Here is a 16,999-nt window from a genome sequence, read left to right as displayed (position 1 = left end):
TTTTTTTTTGTTGTTGTTTTGGTTTAGGGATCTTTTAGCCGCTGCAAAAACAGGCAGTGGCAAGACCCTTGCCTTTCTCATCCCTGTGATTGAACTGATTGTTAAGTTAAAATTCATGCCCAGGAATGGTAAGTTTCTGGTCTTTTTCTGTCATTGATTGTATCACTTGAAATTTATTGTGGCGTGTAGGGACTTATGATTTGATTGACCATCTTAGCAATTTTTTTGCCTTTAGGAACAGGGGCTCTCATTCTGTCACCTACTAGAGAACTGGCCATGCAGACTTTTGGTGTTCTTAAGGAGCTGATGACTCACCATGTTCATACCTATGGGTTGATCATGGGTGGCAGTAACAGGTCTGCTGAAGCACAGAAACTTGCTAATGGAATCAACATCATTGTGGCCACACCAGGCCGCCTCCTGGACCATATGCAAGTAGGATGCTGTTACCTAGTGCTTCTTGGGACCTTGTATAAAACAGACTTGACTACTGACAAATTTTCTTTCCGTTTGTTTTGTTAGAATACGCCAGGGTTTATGTATAAAAACCTACAGTGTCTTGTTATTGATGAGGCAGATCGCATTTTGGATGTTGGCTTTGAAGAAGAATTAAAGCAAATCATTAAACTTCTGCCGAGTAAGTAGATAGCATCTGTGTGTAGCTTGCAAAGTAGAGTAAGTGATAGATGTTCCTATAGGAAAACATGTTAATATCAGGACTTGACTGTGGCCAAATGAAATAGGTGTGCCAGCTCCCTCCTCTGCCATCTTACCCACCTACCTTATCTAACGTCTCCCAGGCGGCCAGTTTCATCTCCTTCTCTGTTATTTGATTTGCACTTACCTCCATAGTCTTGCCACATTCTAAACTGTTTATATCTGTAGTAAAGCCAATATGCCATTCATTACATGATTGTATGTCCTGAGGCTATATAGAATTATAATTGGCATAGTAAGCCATACCTATTTAAAATACAATTCTTTACACTGTTTGGCACGTTTACCCCTTGGAAACCATCAGTGCAATCAAAACCGTGAATGTGTCCCTCACCCTCAGAATTTTCCTTTTGTCCCTACGCAGTTACTCCCTGCTTCCCCTCCTCACACGTCGCTTCTCCCGGGAGACTGGATCTGTTTACTGTAACTGTACACCATCTGGCATACATCTTGGCTGTCAAATTTTTAGACATAAAGTTTACCCTTTATAATATTGGTATAGCCCTTAGTAATTGTGTTTGTAATTGTGAACTAATTATAAAGATTCCCTGGAAAATTGGGCTTAGTTTTATGTATGTCTGTTTCAGTACGCAGACAGACCATGCTCTTTTCTGCCACGCAAACTCGAAAAGTTGAAGACCTAGCAAGGATTTCTTTAAAAAAGGAGCCATTATATGTTGGTGTGGATGATGACAAAACTAATGCCACGGTGGATGGTCTTGAGCAGGTACTTTTTAAAATAAGTAACCTGAAACTTGATGTTTCCTTGTAATTGTTCAGAAATCACCCAAAAAGCAAATGAGCTCATGAACTTGAAATTCAAGCAAAAGTCGGATACTGGGTCTCTGACTCTCTCTCTGAATAATTTGGTCAGCTCTCTGTTCTGTTGATACTGCTCATCATATGGGGAATTATTAATCACTGAAGTTTAAGTGCAGTAAAAGCGGTTCTCATAGCTTCTGTGAAATTCAGGATGAGTTGAGTAATGGAAAGACACTTTACTGTGAATAGTAAAAGAGAGGTGACCCATGCAAATCAGATTGATAAAAGTAAGAACTTAGAAATTTTCAACTGGTTTGTTTTTAAGTGCTATAAGAAGGGCTGGGATATAGCTCAGTTTTAGAGCACTTGCCTAACAGGCAAGGGCCTGGATTCCATCTCCAGCATAATAAATAATCTACATGCGTGCTGTAGGAAAGGCCTCATGGTTTATGGCTGTTTTTGTCAGTGCTCTCCCTCAGTGTTATTTTGTGAAACTGAAAATGTCACTAGACTGACTATATCTGTTTACCCAAACCATTTTTAGGGATATGTTGTTTGTCCCTCTGAAAAGAGATTCCTTCTGCTCTTTACATTCCTTAAGAAGAACCGAAAGAAGAAACTCATGGTCTTCTTTTCATCCTGTATGTCTGTGAAATACCACTATGAGTTGCTGAACTACATTGATTTGCCTGTCTTGGCCATTCATGTAAGTAATTGTGACGAGCTTAACAGTATGTTAAGCATATAGGTTCTGTAGATTGTGGATTGGAGTTGTTGCTTTCTTGTAAGTGTAGTTGAGTTGTTGGCTCACGTTTGGGTAGTCAGTGCTGTGGAGAAGAGCTCTGCTGCGTGTGGTGGGATGTGACGTGCAGAGGAGTAGGACACCACCTTCCTCCGGGGGCTGTTAGTCTAGTTGGGGACATAAGACTAGGCCAGGGAGTGAGCTTGAATAAAGGGGAGTAACAAGTCTACAGTTGGGGGGATACACATCCAGATGTCCCAAAAACAACTCAAAGTGGATTTTTTTTCTCCCCCTTCAGGGAAAGCAGAAGCAAAATAAGCGTACAACGACATTCTTCCAGTTCTGCAATGCAGATTCAGGGATATTGTTGTGTACTGATGTGGCAGCGAGAGGGTTGGATATTCCTGAGGTTGATTGGATCGTTCAGTATGATCCTCCAGATGACCCTAAGGTAACTGGCATCTAGGGATGTCATCGGAATGGTGGTGTGAAAGAATGAACTTACTGACTAGGTTCCTTTAAAAATATGTTCATAAAGATTGACCTTTCTCCACCTCCTGCCTGCCTTGGAAGCACAAGATCCCAAGTTCGATCCCTGGTACCAAAAAAATAAAAAATAAAAAAGATTAACCCTTCTATGCAGCCAGTCTGCAGAACTACTCAAGTTCGTTGACTAGGGCATTGCAAGCTCAGCAGGGATGTGCAGTGAGTTTGAGAAGCATCAGTGGGTCTCGTGTGAAGACTGTTAGAGTCTTGGAGTGGTATGTCCAGAACAACAGATGTCTGAAGGAATTAACTCCAGCTTAAGAAGATAGATAAAATACTGTAATATTTGTGGTAGAATAAGCTTCATTAGCAGCTGTTTTCAGCAAGCAGTGGGTATAATAAATTGACTTTTTAAAGCCATTTTGTAGATTAATTGCACTTAGTACTCATTAGGTCACGGTGCTAATGTGAACATGGTGCGCAGGCTTTTATAGCCTTGGTCATTGACCTGTTACCACTTAGGGATGGTGTTGGCAGAGGGAATCCCAGCCTGACCCTGTAGAGGACCTGGTGAAGGTGAGTGCGTCCTTCCTTTAGGAAGACGTGCCCTCCACACAGATGTGCTGCCTGCCTGTGCCTCGAGGGCACATGGGTAATGTAGCCGTGGTGATAGCAGGCTGCTGTGGAATTCGGTCCCTTAACTTGGGTTTTCTTTCTCCACCAAAGGAGTATATTCATCGTGTGGGTAGGACAGCCAGAGGCCTGAACGGAAGGGGGCACGCCTTACTCATTTTGCGCCCAGAAGAGTTGGGTTTCCTTCGTTACTTGAAGCAATCCAAGGTAAAGACATTTACACGTGGAATCTTAGGTTGGGACAACATTCCTCTTGGTGCAGGAGTTTTTCTAATTTAAGAATTTTTATTTCTGAAATTATCCATCTAATATTTTTGGACCTCAGGTTACTTAAATCACAGAAAACAAAATTGCAGATAGAATGACCAGACACCAGCTTTCAACGAGAGAGCATTGCAAGCAATGAATACACAGGAGAGAATAACAGCAAACAGTTACTTAGTATGAATTTTGTGCTGGGCACTCTTTCAAGTGTTTTGTCTAAATTAACCCTCTCAACCAGCCTATGAATCATAGCCATTGTGTTTTTGGAAGTTGTCCAAAGTTACACAGCTAATAAGAACTCAGGCCAGAATGTGAACCTACGGAATCAGGCTGTGCCATATCTAGATGTATCAGCAGAATCTGGAGTCAAGGCATTGTTGTTAAAAGTCATGTCACAGGCAAACAAGATTTCCATGTTTCGTGCCGAGCCATCTGGCTGATCAGTGCTCTGAGTCCTGGTTTCTCCTCCCCTGTTCCCTGTATCCCTGTTTCAACCTCCTCCACTCCCTGGCTTCCTTTTTTGCCTCTTACCATCTCCTCTGCATCTCCTGGTAACTTTGTTTCTTGCCTTATATAGTGGAATCCCCTTCACTCCTGCTTCTGACACCTCATTTACTTCCATTTGTCCCTTTTTCAGTCAAATTCTGCTATTAACTCTCCCTTGTACGTAGCGCTTAACCATCTCATCTCCCTGTAGAGTGACTTCAGCCTTCAACCCATTCTCCTGCCTCTTCCTCCAGGATGGCTACTGCCTCCTGCCTTTCCCTAATCTGCCTTTTTGGGAAAGTTGGTTTTTATTTTTCCACTTACCTTCCACTCAGTCTTGAACTTAATCTGGCTTTGGCCTGATTCCTTCCTACAAGCACAGAAGAGTGAAAGCCTTAAGTGGTTCTTTGTTGCTGACCATGTGGGTGAGTGTCAGTCCTTCTCGTCTATGACACTTAGCTCCTCAGCCTTCCTGACACAGTCTTGCTACAGGGTTTCCTTTACCCTATAACTCAGTGCAGTTCTCTGAAATTTCCCTACAGCCTTGGCACGGTCTAGAAGCTATTTTTCAGCTTCTCCTGAATATTCTTTTTCAGCCAGCTGCTCTTGCTTCTGTGAAGCCATCTCTGATTTCCTGCCCGCTGTGTCCCTTTGTTGCACATGCTCTGAGTTGTTCTATCATTCTTCTGAGTTCTCAAGACTGCAAGCAGGCTCTCTGGGTAGGGTCCAGGACTCTGATACTTACTTTTTTTTCCCTAGTATCTAGCACAGATCTCTTGCTTTTCTATTTATTTACTAACTGATGAGTGACAGCCATAAAGAATCAGAAACTAGAGACATTTGTAGCTAAATAGATGCACATTGAGGCAATACTCTTAAGTGAAATAAGTAAGACACATGAGTAAATACTGAATAGTTTCTCTGATGTGAAAAACTAAAAATGTAAGGTTCAAATGGTATCACTGATAGTGTGAAATAGAAAAGAAATGGCTAAAGGGGAAGTAGGAAGGGGAGGGGAAAGGAAATAAAGGAAAACATGGAAACAAAGTCTTTGTAAATAGGGAAGGCTGAAGAGTGTGCAGGGGTGTGTGTAGGGAAAAAATTAGAACCAAGACATCGTGTAAAGGTACAAGATTCCAATGATAAGTAACTGTACTGTTTGCTTTAAAGGTACCAATCAACTTAATGGGGAAAAAATAACTGCTGGCTGAGGGCAGATTATTCTTGTAGGAGTTTGTGGTCATCATGGCCTCTGGTGTCGAGCACCACCCATAGAGGGCAGGCTAGTGTTAAGGGCCCTTTTCTGACATGGAGAAAGAGGGCCAGTGGTCCTAACCAGAAGCTTTAGGCTGCTTCATTGGTCCAAATCTGGACCAGAGAGATCACCATAGAGAAGTAGTTCACTAATTCATTGTCCCTGTGTGGTTCCTCATCTTAACTTACTAGGAAGGAGGTGAGGGCTCCTTTGCATGATTCACGTGAACTTAGTAGAACAGAGCTGTAAGTCTTCTTGACATGGGGAGACTGGAGAAAGTAGATTTTGCTACCTACCCTGAGGGAATTCCACAGACTTGGGCATCCCTTTCTGTCTTTCGGAGATGCTGAACTACATTAAAACCCCTGCAGCCTGGCTCCACTCAACTTCCCTCACTAGTTACAAGACATTTTTCACTTTTTTCATTCATCTGAAAATCTGAATGTAAATCATCCTGGTTTATTAATCTTTATTCTTTTGTTGTTTTCTAGGTTCCATTAAGTGAATTTGACTTTTCCTGGTCTAAAATTTCTGACATTCAGTCTCAGGTACACCCCATCCCCTCAGGCCCTTTTTGTGTTATGTTACTGTGTACCAGTGGGAGGTGCTGTCATTTTAAGTCTGCCCTTTGGTGAGCTGGGTCCCAGGCTGTGTAATCGTTAAGGTTTCTTGTTGTGCTCTCTTCCTTCTATAAGTCCAGACCTGTGAGAACTTGGGCACTGTTTTTACCACAGCATCCTTCTGCAGCTAATCCAAAGCCTGGAGCACATGTTTTACAGCCACGATTTTTGCAGGATAAATTTTTCTGATGTTTGAGGTCTGCATTTTTATTTTATTAAAACTAATGTTTATCCAGGTGTAGCATCGACCATATGCAGTCCTAACACTCTGGAAGACTGAAGCTGGAGCATAAATGCAGTCTTCAGAGACTGAAGCTTGGCAGTACGATAACTTAGCAAGGCCTTGTTTTAAAATTAAAAAACGAAAATGGGCTGGGGATGGTAGCTCAGTGTGAAGGCTGCCCTGGGTTCAAAGGTACAATGTTTCTTTCTATTTCAGCTTGAAAAATTGATTGAAAAGAACTATTTTCTTCATAAATCGGCCCAAGAAGCATACAAGTCATACATACGAGCATATGACTCCCATTCTCTGAAGCAGATCTTTGATGTTAATAACCTAAATTTGCCCCAGGTTGCTCTGTCATTTGGTTTCAAGGTGCCTCCTTTTGTTGATCTGAGTATCCTTTTTATTGTTACTAAGTCAATTTGCAACCAAGGAAGAAAAGCTCATGGGGGACATTTTGGACTTAACAGCATGTTGATATTTTCTCTGGCAGGCAACCAGAGGCTTGTGTTTATCCTGCATGGACCACAGAGGTAATGGGGGGTAGATTGTCAGGATGGAGGCTACACGGACAAAACAGCTTGTGACTAAAGCCTTAAAAGAGAGAAAGGAATGTGACTGTTAGTGAGACATAGAGGTAAACTTTTCATTCATAGCAGAACAGGTGAGCAAGAGCTCAGGTGGTCACTGAGGCTGCACTGTACCAGGTATTTGAAGGAATGGCTAAAGACAAAGGATAGGATCTTTCAGAGTAAAAAGCCCCTTAGAGCCATTAGAATTGTATACAGACACTCCTTGTTTAATGACTGAACTCTGGTCCCAAGTCTGGATCTTTAACTGAATTAGTCACTAAGTGAGGAAATCCAAGGTAGTGTGTACATTGCAATATTCAGAAGAAAGCATGAAAGGAAACTCCAACTTGATGGCTTTGCTTTTATTCTCATAATTCTTACATACAGTACTGAAATGTATAACAACATAAAACTGCAGTGGTACTGTATAGTGCAGTCAACATAAAATTACAGTACTATATAAATAGTACAAAAGACATTGGAGATCTATAAACAAGATGTACAGGCTCATCCAAAAACAGACAGGTTGTAAGTCCGAACAGTCATTAAATGAGTAACTACAAGCAGTGTCACATTTGGCAAAAGAAAATAAAACTTAGGTGATGCTAAAGATAAAAGGCGAAGGAAGTAATGCCGTTTGATTTTGTTGCAGTTTATAATGTGTTTATTACTGCATTATCAGTGGAAGCAGACCGCTAAGACAAGACCCTTTTTTTTTTTTTTTGTATTGGGAATCGAACTCGGGTTCTTTCACTTGTGAAGCAGGTGGTGGAACCACTGAGCTAAATCCCTGGCCTAAGAGACCCATTCTTAATGCTGCCTCCCAAGGGGACAGAACCACGTTTCAGGTCGCCATCTCCGTTGTAGACATTGAGTAAATGTTTACTGTGGTGAAGACTTGCTGCCTTGTGACAGGAACCACCTTCATCTGGCTGACCATTCCTGAGGCCACTGCACACAGTAGAAGAAGTCCCTTGTAACACTGAGGGTGCTTTTTAGTGTTTAGTGTGTTCTTACTTCTTCTTTCAAATTTTGTTGTGTGGAGGAAAACATTAATGTGATTATCATGTTCAGCTTTAAAATCAAATTTGAGTCCATAAGCGCCTGGCCACTCCTGGTTCGCCACACAGGTTTGTATCCTCACATTTCCATTTTTCAGGGAAGAGTGCATTAGAGGGTTAGGGCGGCTATGCCTGGTGGTTTTTCTCTTTGTAGATGCCAGGTTGCAGTGCCTGGCCTTGATTGGTTGATTTCCTTAACATCCACCCGAAGATGTGAACAGCAGTGAAGGCAAGCACAAAAAGAGAGGAGGTGGTGGCGGATTTGGCTACCAGAAAAGCAAGAAAGTTGAGAAGTCCAAAATTTTTAAACACATTAGCAAGAAATCATCAGACAGAAGGCAGTTCTCTCACTGAAAACAAATTCCTTTGATCTTGACTAACTCCTAAAATGAATTTTTTTTCTTTACAAAGAAGTTTTTGTAGCCTTTCAAGTTTTTCTCATCTTTGCTGTGATGATAACAATTTTTTATTATAAATCTCCTTGCAAAAATTTTTGTTACTGTTTTACAGTATAATTCTTCTTTTTGTACCTTTCCTTTATGCTATATGAAGATTTTGTGACATTCATTGCTAGTCAACACTATGCAGAGTGACTTGGTGTACTGGACAGGTGGTGGCGCAGCAGAAGAAAGTCTAGGTTTACTTTTTGGTTTTGTGTCTTGGACCTCAAGAGTGGCTTGGAGCAATCCCTGAAAATGCTGCACTTCGAAAGGGCAGAGCATTTTGAGAGATACCCAAGAAGCAGCTGTAGGTAAAAGGTATTATTTTGATGCTCATGGCTTTACAACAGCAAGCTTTCCTTAAATAAATAATCATGCTTTATAGGTTTATTTCAAGGTGTTTTGGATTTTGGTAAAACCTTCCAACCCTACAGCATACTTAAAAGACAAGGGCAATTATCAGTAGACTTAAAACCAAGTCTGAGATGACCTAAATTAATCTGTAATTTAACATGGCTGCTCCTCACGGGGCAGGATCTGTAAAAGAAAAGAATTCTTGGCTGCTTAAGGAAATGAAGTGACACTGCGTTACTCAAAAGTAAGAGGAGCACCTTTTATCTAGCCACAGTAATGTGTGAACAGGCAATTTAAAACTGCTGTTGCTCTCCTTTGAGAAAAATCAAGTTTCATTATAGTGCTGATTTTAAGTTTCATTTTGAGGCTTTTTTTTTTTTAACCATCTTCTTTTAAGAGACTTTTAGAAGTAACATTCTGTATGTACATATGTACATGCACACATCTCTGTAGTTTGGGTTCATTTCTATAGTGTTTTATAAAAATTTAAAGTTTGAGTATTAGTTTATATTTTTTTAAAAGTCTGAGACAGTGCTCACTGTGCACTGTTAGATTCTTTGTTCGGAAAAAAATCCTTCTAGTCCATGAAACAAAAGTACACGTATAGTGAAAATTGAAATGAATGGAGAGTGGAAAACACAGGGATGTGTTTTGTGGTAGGGCCACTTGATTTGTTTTTGTGTGGTATATAACTACAAAATAGCAAAATTTAGTAGCAGTTCAAGCTGCTGCCATGCCACTTAAATTTGATAGAGTCCCATTATGTGTAATTATGCAGAGGACATCAAGTGTAGAGAAAGGAGTTGGGGTAAAGAGTAGAGACCGCCTCTGCCTGACCGTGGCTGTCCTGGCTGGGCCTCTGGATTTTAGACCTTGACTGCTGAACATCTGACTTGGCTTCTTGGATTCCTAACTCTTGGCATAAAATGTTTCTTCAGTACTGTTTGTTTCAAAAACAGTTGGGTTTCAAAAAATACACAAAAGCAAATATTTTGGTATGTGACCTTGGTATGTGGTTTTATATGTTTATTTATGCTTTGTAATTTTTTATCACAAGCGAAGTCATCCTCTGCCTACTGCTTACAGCCAGCTTGACCATTTCATGTTATTTCCTGTGTCATTAATTACCCCTGTCATTATATATTTCATTTATGACTGTGCTTTGTTAATCCTTGCTTGGTCTGCTAGGTTTGGGCTTCTCGAATATCTGCTTGAACCCTTGTGATTCTGTCTCAGCATATTTAATGCCCTTCTTTGTCTTGCCTTTGTCAATCCCCAGTATGAGTCAGCCTCCAAAGGTTTTATGAGAAAAGTGTTCTGTGGACTGTTGGGGAGGCAGAAGGTTCCAGGCTAAGGACATCCAGACAGACACACCTTGGTTGCCAGGCCAGGATGTAGATGTGGGGGAGCCTTTACTAGACTCTTACAGGTCAGACTGGAGCATCTGCAAGATTCATTGCACATGAGGGGTTCTTTGAGTTCCTGTGCTAAGAGCACAGCTGGTAGCAGATGTGAGCAGGTGAGATTTGAATAGTGAGATTAAGTGGCTTCATCCATTAAGGTTAGAAGGCAGCAAGGCAAGGTCCCAAGCAGATCACTTTGTGCAAATAGAGGTCCTAAGGTTGTCTGGTTAGCAAGCAATGACTAATCATTGCTATATGTAAAATGTTTCAGTCTTACCCAGTTTAGTATAAATAAAGCTGGACTTCACATATCCCAAAAGGGCCTTGTTCATTGATAAATTAAGGCTTACAGTGTATGCTGAAGCACCATTCCTAGGTCAAATTCTAGCTGTGCTACTTACCAACTTCTCTAGGCTGTTTCATGAGTGAAAGGAAAGCAGTAATGTATACTTCGTGAGATGGAGGGAAAATGAGCTAACACGGAGCTTGGAGGATATTGCTTATACAGTGCTCTATACATTGCTGTCTACGTGATGTGAAAAGTTCGCCACCAAAAGCGTCAGGGATAGGAACTCATCCCACGTCCTGAGCCAATAAAAGATTTCTGGCAGCCTGGTTCTCCTAAAGTGGCTGACACTTCTAAGGCTACTGTAATAAAATTAGGTGGAGGCAACAACATTGTGCCCTTAGATAAATATCCCTAATTCATCAAGAATTGGGAGCTCATTGAAACTACCGAGGACACAGGCCAATATGTGCAGGTCTTTAGAAGGCTGCTTGCACTGTAGAGGTCGTCAGAATATTGTCTCAAATAATGTGAAATTCCAGCTATTTCTGAACTTGAAAATCCAGCATCTTTTTCTTTTTATGGGACGGGTAATTGAACCCAGGGTCTTTGCATTGAGCTAGTATATCCCCTACCCTCTTTATTTTGAGACATGGTCTCTGTAAGTTGCTAAGTTCCCTAGGCAGGGCTCAAACTTGAGATCCTCTTGCCTCGGCCACTCAGAGTGCATCACTGTTCCTGACCCTACATCTTGAGTTTCTGTGGACAGATTTCCTTGCCCTGTCCCAGGGAGATTGTCTAGGCCTCTGGTGGAGCAGTGAATCTCTAGGGATTGTCATGCACAGTTAGTTTGGAATAAAACCAGTCTGGAATCCATTCATACACAGTCTCTTACTAAGCTTGTACTGCTCTGATCTTGCAAAGTGACTGCCCAACACAGGAAGGAACGTAAAATCATCCACAGGTAGAGTGGCACTCTGGATATACATTCCTGGACCCTGCAAAGGGAAGTGCTGTGCTTTTGTTTGAAAGTCTTACTAGGAAGAAGGGAGCCTTAGGTAGCCTTTACCAATGGCACCCTCCTTCCTTAGCCAAAGTCTGATGTCTCAGTGTTCTGTGAATCACTGCTGTTTGTTGTCAGCATAGAAGATGAAACCAATGTGCCTTGGCCACATGTCCTTGAAAAGAGCTGTTCTCCCCTGTGGGATTTAGCCTCTGCATCTGTAATTTTGTACACTTGGGTTTGAAGGGCTGTGTGTCATGTAGCTTTCCTGTTTGAAGGCCATTGTATCACTCAAGTGCATTGTGGAGATAACTTAGGGAGTGTCTCACCAACAGCCAGGACAGCCTGTGACCTGGAGGGTTTGAGTCATGGGGTGACACCTACTTGGAGCCCTGAATGAAATACTAATAAAATGAAGGAGGGTTGACGGTAGCGGTGATGTTTTCCTCCACCAGATCCCAGAGACATGGGGAACACGTGGCTGTGGCTGTGGCATCTTAAAGCCAGCTCATGGGGCACGACGGGCTGTGCTCCTGCCCCTTATGTACCCTCCGTCCTCCCTGCTTGTTCTTATTGGTTCTCTGCAGCCATTTAATGTTTTCAGTTAAACTTTTCTCTATTTAAATCACAGTGGCCTTTCGTTGCTCATAACTAAACCTAGAGATGTAACTTATAAGATTTGTTTTCTTTTTCTACCCCTTTGTAAAATAACCACTTTGTTTGCTACCATTCCTACTCTCCTTTCCCAGAGCCTCCTTGCTCCTGAGCTTAGGGAAAGTGGTGGATTTCGAGCCAGGCTAGAACTTGAATCAGCGCCAGGGTGGGAAACCTACGGCACGTGTATTACTGTGTTTTCCTAGACAAAAGATGTTAATGTTTTTCTAAACCCAAACCTCATTCAGGTTTAACTTCAGTATTGGAACTTTATGATAAGTGAATTTTGGGTTTCACTTTGAGCATTTGTCTCAAAGTTTTGCCATCACTGATCCAGGCCAAGGTTGCGTTAGGAGGAGCAAATGGCAAGCCACTTCCTCAGGGACCAATCTGAAAGCTACTCTGGACCTGGAGGTTTTAGAGATTGGAAGGGGAGGGAAACCCTTCTAATATTACTCACAACCACAAGAGAAATACCCATAGCAGGAAAAGGGTAGGCTGGGGGTATCAGCAATTAACAGGGTGGCAGTTCCTACAGCCAGCCAGAGTTTATTCTGAGGTTTTGAGCAAGTGATCTCAAAGTACCTTTTCTCTCATTTGTAGAAGAGGTGGAAGAAATGTCCACAGATTACATAAATAGGTAGTCAGCTCTTCAGAATGAGAGCTGTTGATAGTACTACCAAGATCAAAAACAGGAGTAGATTAGAAACTAGAATCACCTGCTTCTCACGCTGCCAGCCATCAAAAAGTCAAGTATCAGATGTGTTAGGCCAATGACCTGCTTAAAGGAGACCTCTCACCAAACAAGTCACCTTTCATGTTTTCCTTTGTCCCAAGCAGAAGACTTGAAATGTGCCAAAGCCAAAGGACACCTGCTGCCCTGGAACCAGCTGGGCTGGAAGGTACCTTCCACAGAGAGGAGTGGGAGTTTTTTGCTTTGTCTGTTTTTGTTGCAAAGCAGCACTACAGGGTATTGATTTTCTACAGGAGAGGGCAGAGTAGGGGGCAAGTGGGGCATACATGTGTCAGGCTCAGTGTCTGCTCTTAGGAAGACGTGGAGAAATATGTCTGACCCCAGGCTTTGAGCTAAGCATTTTAACCCCTCCAAAACTCCCAGCCACCCCAGAAAGCTGTATCACCTTAGTGATTCAAGGAGGAAACAAGTCAGAAGAAAGTCCAAGGCAGCTGCTAAACAGATGGCCCAGACTGGCTCCAAATGGTGTTATGCTTGGCCCAAAGCCAAGGCACTTTCCCTGTCTGACGGGTTTGGCCTCTAGCCCTGCTGGCTGATGCTGCAGTAGAAATGGCTATGGTAGATGAGACAGCCTAGGGTTAGTGCCCTGGACTTCATTCTCCTAAAGGGTATTTGAACATTTGATTTGGAGGAAGAGCTTAAGGTACAAGGGTGGGTCTCATTTTATTCTCCAAGCTCACTGTGAGGGATCTCAGGCAAATGCAGGAGAAATGTACCACAAAGAGAATAACCATCTCCAAGGGCTGAGCTCAAGAAGAGCCTTGGGCAGGTGTGGCAGAGTCAAGTCCTGAAGGTGCTGCAACTGGTAATGGAGTGAAGAGGAGGAGGAAGCAAGGTGTCAGGCCATTTTTTACACAAGCAGAGTCAATGAGTTGGCCTGGAGAGATCTGAGCTCTAGTGTCTGCCCGTGTTCGAACCTGGCTCTGTGACTTAGCCGAAAACTTGCCTGTGCCTCATAGTTGCCCTTTGTAAAATAGAAATAATGTTCACTGGACTGTGGTTGTGTTATATCACCCTGCCCAGTAAGTGCGTCAGAAATGTTAGCTACTAGTTAGAAAAGGTAGTGAGAGGTAGTAGAATCCTCAGAGGAAAATCAAATGAGACTAGAGAGGTACACGGAAGTTTTGAGTCTGAATTCAGTTTGCAGTGGAAAGAAAGCGATGTGTCCAGGTGCACATTCGGATTCACTCTAGCTTACGTTTAGCATGAAGAAGACCGGGGTGACTCTGCAGATGTAAGAGAGGTGGGATGCGGTGAGAGGAGGGAGGGATGGGGGGCGCTGGCACTGCCGTCCTCCAGGTGTGAGCAGTGATGCAGAGGTGAAGCCTGAGTGGTTCAAAGATGACAAGAGGATGTGATCGACCACAGATGGAATGGAGAGGAAAACATCCCATTGGGAAGTAGAAATCGATGTGTGGCCTTGAGCCATTTGCTAACTCATTGGCTCCCTTTCCTTGGCTAAACAGTGGGGATTCATCCCTGTCTTGCAAGATTCTTGTGAGAATTGAGTCAATCACAAATCCCAAGCCTCTCTTTCATAATAAACCACATACACGCATCAGTCCCTTCTGTGAAAGTGCTGTCTTACCTTGTCCTTTAATTATTTCATGTGGCTGGTCTTTAGTTTAAAGCCTACTTCATCAACAGAAAAATGGTTTCGTAATCTGCAATTTAATTTCCTTACAGACCATTTGTGTACATTGTAGTTATATCTACTGCACACTGAAATTTTCTATATCTGTCTCTGCATCTTGACCAGTGGTCAGCGTGGCCCCACAGGGACACTTGGCAGTGTCGGGAGACATTTTTACTTGTCAGTACTGGCATCGGGCAGAGAGGCCCAGGATGCTGCTCAGCACCCTAAATTGAACAGAACTGTCGTGCCACATTAGCCAGCCCCATGTGTCAGTGGGGCCATGGTTAGAAAGCCTAACCAAGACCACCCTGAAGGGCATCTTCTAGCAAGCAGAGTATGAGCTCAGTAAATCGGTTGAAAAGTAGAGAAATCAGGAGGTATGATTTCCAAAGAAGAAAGAGTTTGGAGAAAGTCACATTGAAGAATTCTGCTGGATATCCAAAGGTAGCTCCAGTAGAAGGACTAAAGGTCTGAAGAGAATTTAGAGCCCTTCACCCAGAGACATCTGGAGTAATTGCCTTGTGTGAAGCACTGTGCTAGATGCTGTGGCAGCAGAGGTGGACAACACAGTTCTCACACACAAACTTGTCTGTAGGGAATGGGAGACGCAGAAGTGAGTCTGTCATGAGCAAGCATCATGGGAGCCCAGAGGATGGGGAACTAGTGCAGTCTGAAGAGCTCATGGGCAACATAAACATAGGCCAGAAATAGGAAGGATCAATAAAGATCTGTTGAGTAAGGGAGAAGAGTAAAGGCTGGAAGGGTGTCCTACACAGTGGAGTAGCCTGTGCAGTGAGAGAATGTGGACACCAAACTCCCCTGCTGCAAGAGTCGTGCTAGAGGAGTGAGGGGAAAACAGTGGGAACCAAGCCAGTAAAGCTCCTTGTTCCAGCCTGACATGGTGCTACATGCCAGTAACCCCAGCATTCTGGGAGGCTGAGACAAGGATTGCAGTTTTGATAGCAAGATCCTATCTCAGAAGAAAAAGTGAAAGGCTGGGGCTGTAGTTCAGTGCAAAGGCCCTAGTACCCAGGGGAAAAAGCGCCCTGAAATTGTGAGGAATAGAAGACATTTATAGAACTTTTGGCTACCCAGCATCTATTTCTCCTTTGCGGAATAGTATCAGTTTTTCCTTAGAGAATTATCTCCACTCTTGGAAACACAGATATGAGAAAAAGCTAGATTTAGGAGGCTTTCTCCAACACAAATTAAGATGCACCACGATTATTGGGGGAAAAGGCTCAAATTCATCAACTTCAGCATATGCATTGTCAACGTAATTGCTGCTTCCAAAGCCCCACAGCTGCCTGGCTTCTGACTTCTCTAAGTCAGGTTCTCAGGCTATCCCTTTGATTTGTGGTCCCTTTCTAATATTTTTACCTTGAGTTAGGTAATCGCATTGTTACTTTTTTTTGTTTGTTTTTCACTAAGTTTATTGGTACAGGCCAGGGATTTAGCTCAGTGGTTCCACCATCTCCCTCATGGGCGCAAGGTCCCAAGTTTGATCCCCGATACCAAAAAAAAAAAAAAAAAAAAAGTTTATTGGTACATTTTAGGTATACAGTACAGTTACATTCATCATTGGGATTACCTTGGTTCTTATCTTTTCCCCATTCCCCTGCCCACCCTTCACCCCCTCCACACTTCCCTATTTTTGTTTCCATTTTTTCCTTTTCTCATATTTTTTCTTTTCCCTTGTTTCCCCTACCCCTCCCACTTCTCCTTTAGACCTTTTCTTCCTATTTCACATTATCAATTATATATATATGTCACATTGTTACTTTTAACCAGAGCACTTTTAACTGTAAAATCAGAAAAGAAGTAGAAACACCATGTTAATTCAGCCTTGTCACTGCGACAAACACTTGAGATGATCAACTTATTAAAAGTTTATCTTGGCTCACAATTTTAAATTTTCTAGCCCAGGATCAGTTGGCCCCACCTCTTGGGCCTGTGACCGGCAACACATTATGGCAGCAGAATGTAGTAAAGCAGAATCACTCACCTCATGACTAGGACAAAACCAGGGTCCACAACTCCTTTTGAAGGCTCACCCCTACCCTAGTGACCTAAGTCCTTCCGCTAGGCCCTACTTCTTAAGGTTTCACCACCTCCCAGTTGCACCTCTTACTAGGAACTGAGCCCCTGACAGGCCTTTGGGGGATGTGATGGTTTATTGATTGTGTCAACTTGTGTAAACAATGCCTGACTAAAATGGCTCAGTATAGTTCTGCATTTGGAAGACTCATGCTAGGGAGGATTGTGGCCAGAATGGTATAAAAGAGAAATGAAGAAGGAAGGATTGCTCCTGTTGTCTTTGGAGGAGCTCCTGTCTAATCTTTCGCCTTAGCCGTAGTCTCCCATCTTCCAACACAGACGCTGGCCTCCAGCACTGACCACATGGGTGCTCCTTGATCTTTGGATGTGTAATGATTAAGCAAAAATAAAAGTAAGGCTCTCAAATAGCATCCACAAGGCATATATCACTTGGTGGTGGCCTGTGGCATGAGCATGAGTCCCTGGGAGATTACTCTTACTAAAAGTGGATGTTGAACTGCCAATTTACCAAGGTCAAGGGGTAGTAGACTGGAAAGAGATAATGGATTTTTAGGATGGAAGAATCTTTGATTTTATATATATATATATAT

General features: G+C 42.6%; 1 protein-coding gene across 1 annotated transcript in view; it reads left to right on the top strand.

The window, feature by feature from the left end:
• The window catches only part of Ddx18 (DEAD-box helicase 18), a 15,304-nt gene extending 6,631 nt beyond the window's left edge, over window positions 1–8,673 (top strand). The window contains exons 5-14 of the mRNA XM_010623718.2: window positions 28–128; window positions 236–435; window positions 523–637; window positions 1,305–1,444; window positions 2,024–2,185; window positions 2,520–2,672; window positions 3,434–3,547; window positions 5,837–5,893; window positions 6,405–6,582; window positions 8,033–8,673. Of these exons, the coding sequence (XP_010622020.1) occupies window positions 28–128; window positions 236–435; window positions 523–637; window positions 1,305–1,444; window positions 2,024–2,185; window positions 2,520–2,672; window positions 3,434–3,547; window positions 5,837–5,893; window positions 6,405–6,582; window positions 8,033–8,175 (1,363 nt within the window). The 3' untranslated portion in view covers window positions 8,176–8,673. The remainder of the gene's footprint in view (window positions 1–27; window positions 129–235; window positions 436–522; window positions 638–1,304; window positions 1,445–2,023; window positions 2,186–2,519; window positions 2,673–3,433; window positions 3,548–5,836; window positions 5,894–6,404; window positions 6,583–8,032) is intronic.
• Window positions 8,674–16,999: the final 8,326 nt, after the last annotated feature.

The sequence above is a fragment of the Fukomys damarensis genome, unplaced genomic scaffold, assembly GCF_012274545.1.
Source record: "Fukomys damarensis isolate Sample0158 unplaced genomic scaffold, DMR_v1.0_HiC HiC_scaffold_29, whole genome shotgun sequence".
Lineage (NCBI taxonomy): Eukaryota > Metazoa > Chordata > Mammalia > Rodentia > Bathyergidae > Fukomys > Fukomys damarensis.
Note: the sequence above shows the minus strand (reverse complement) of the source record. Positions and strands in the feature narration are given on the sequence as shown.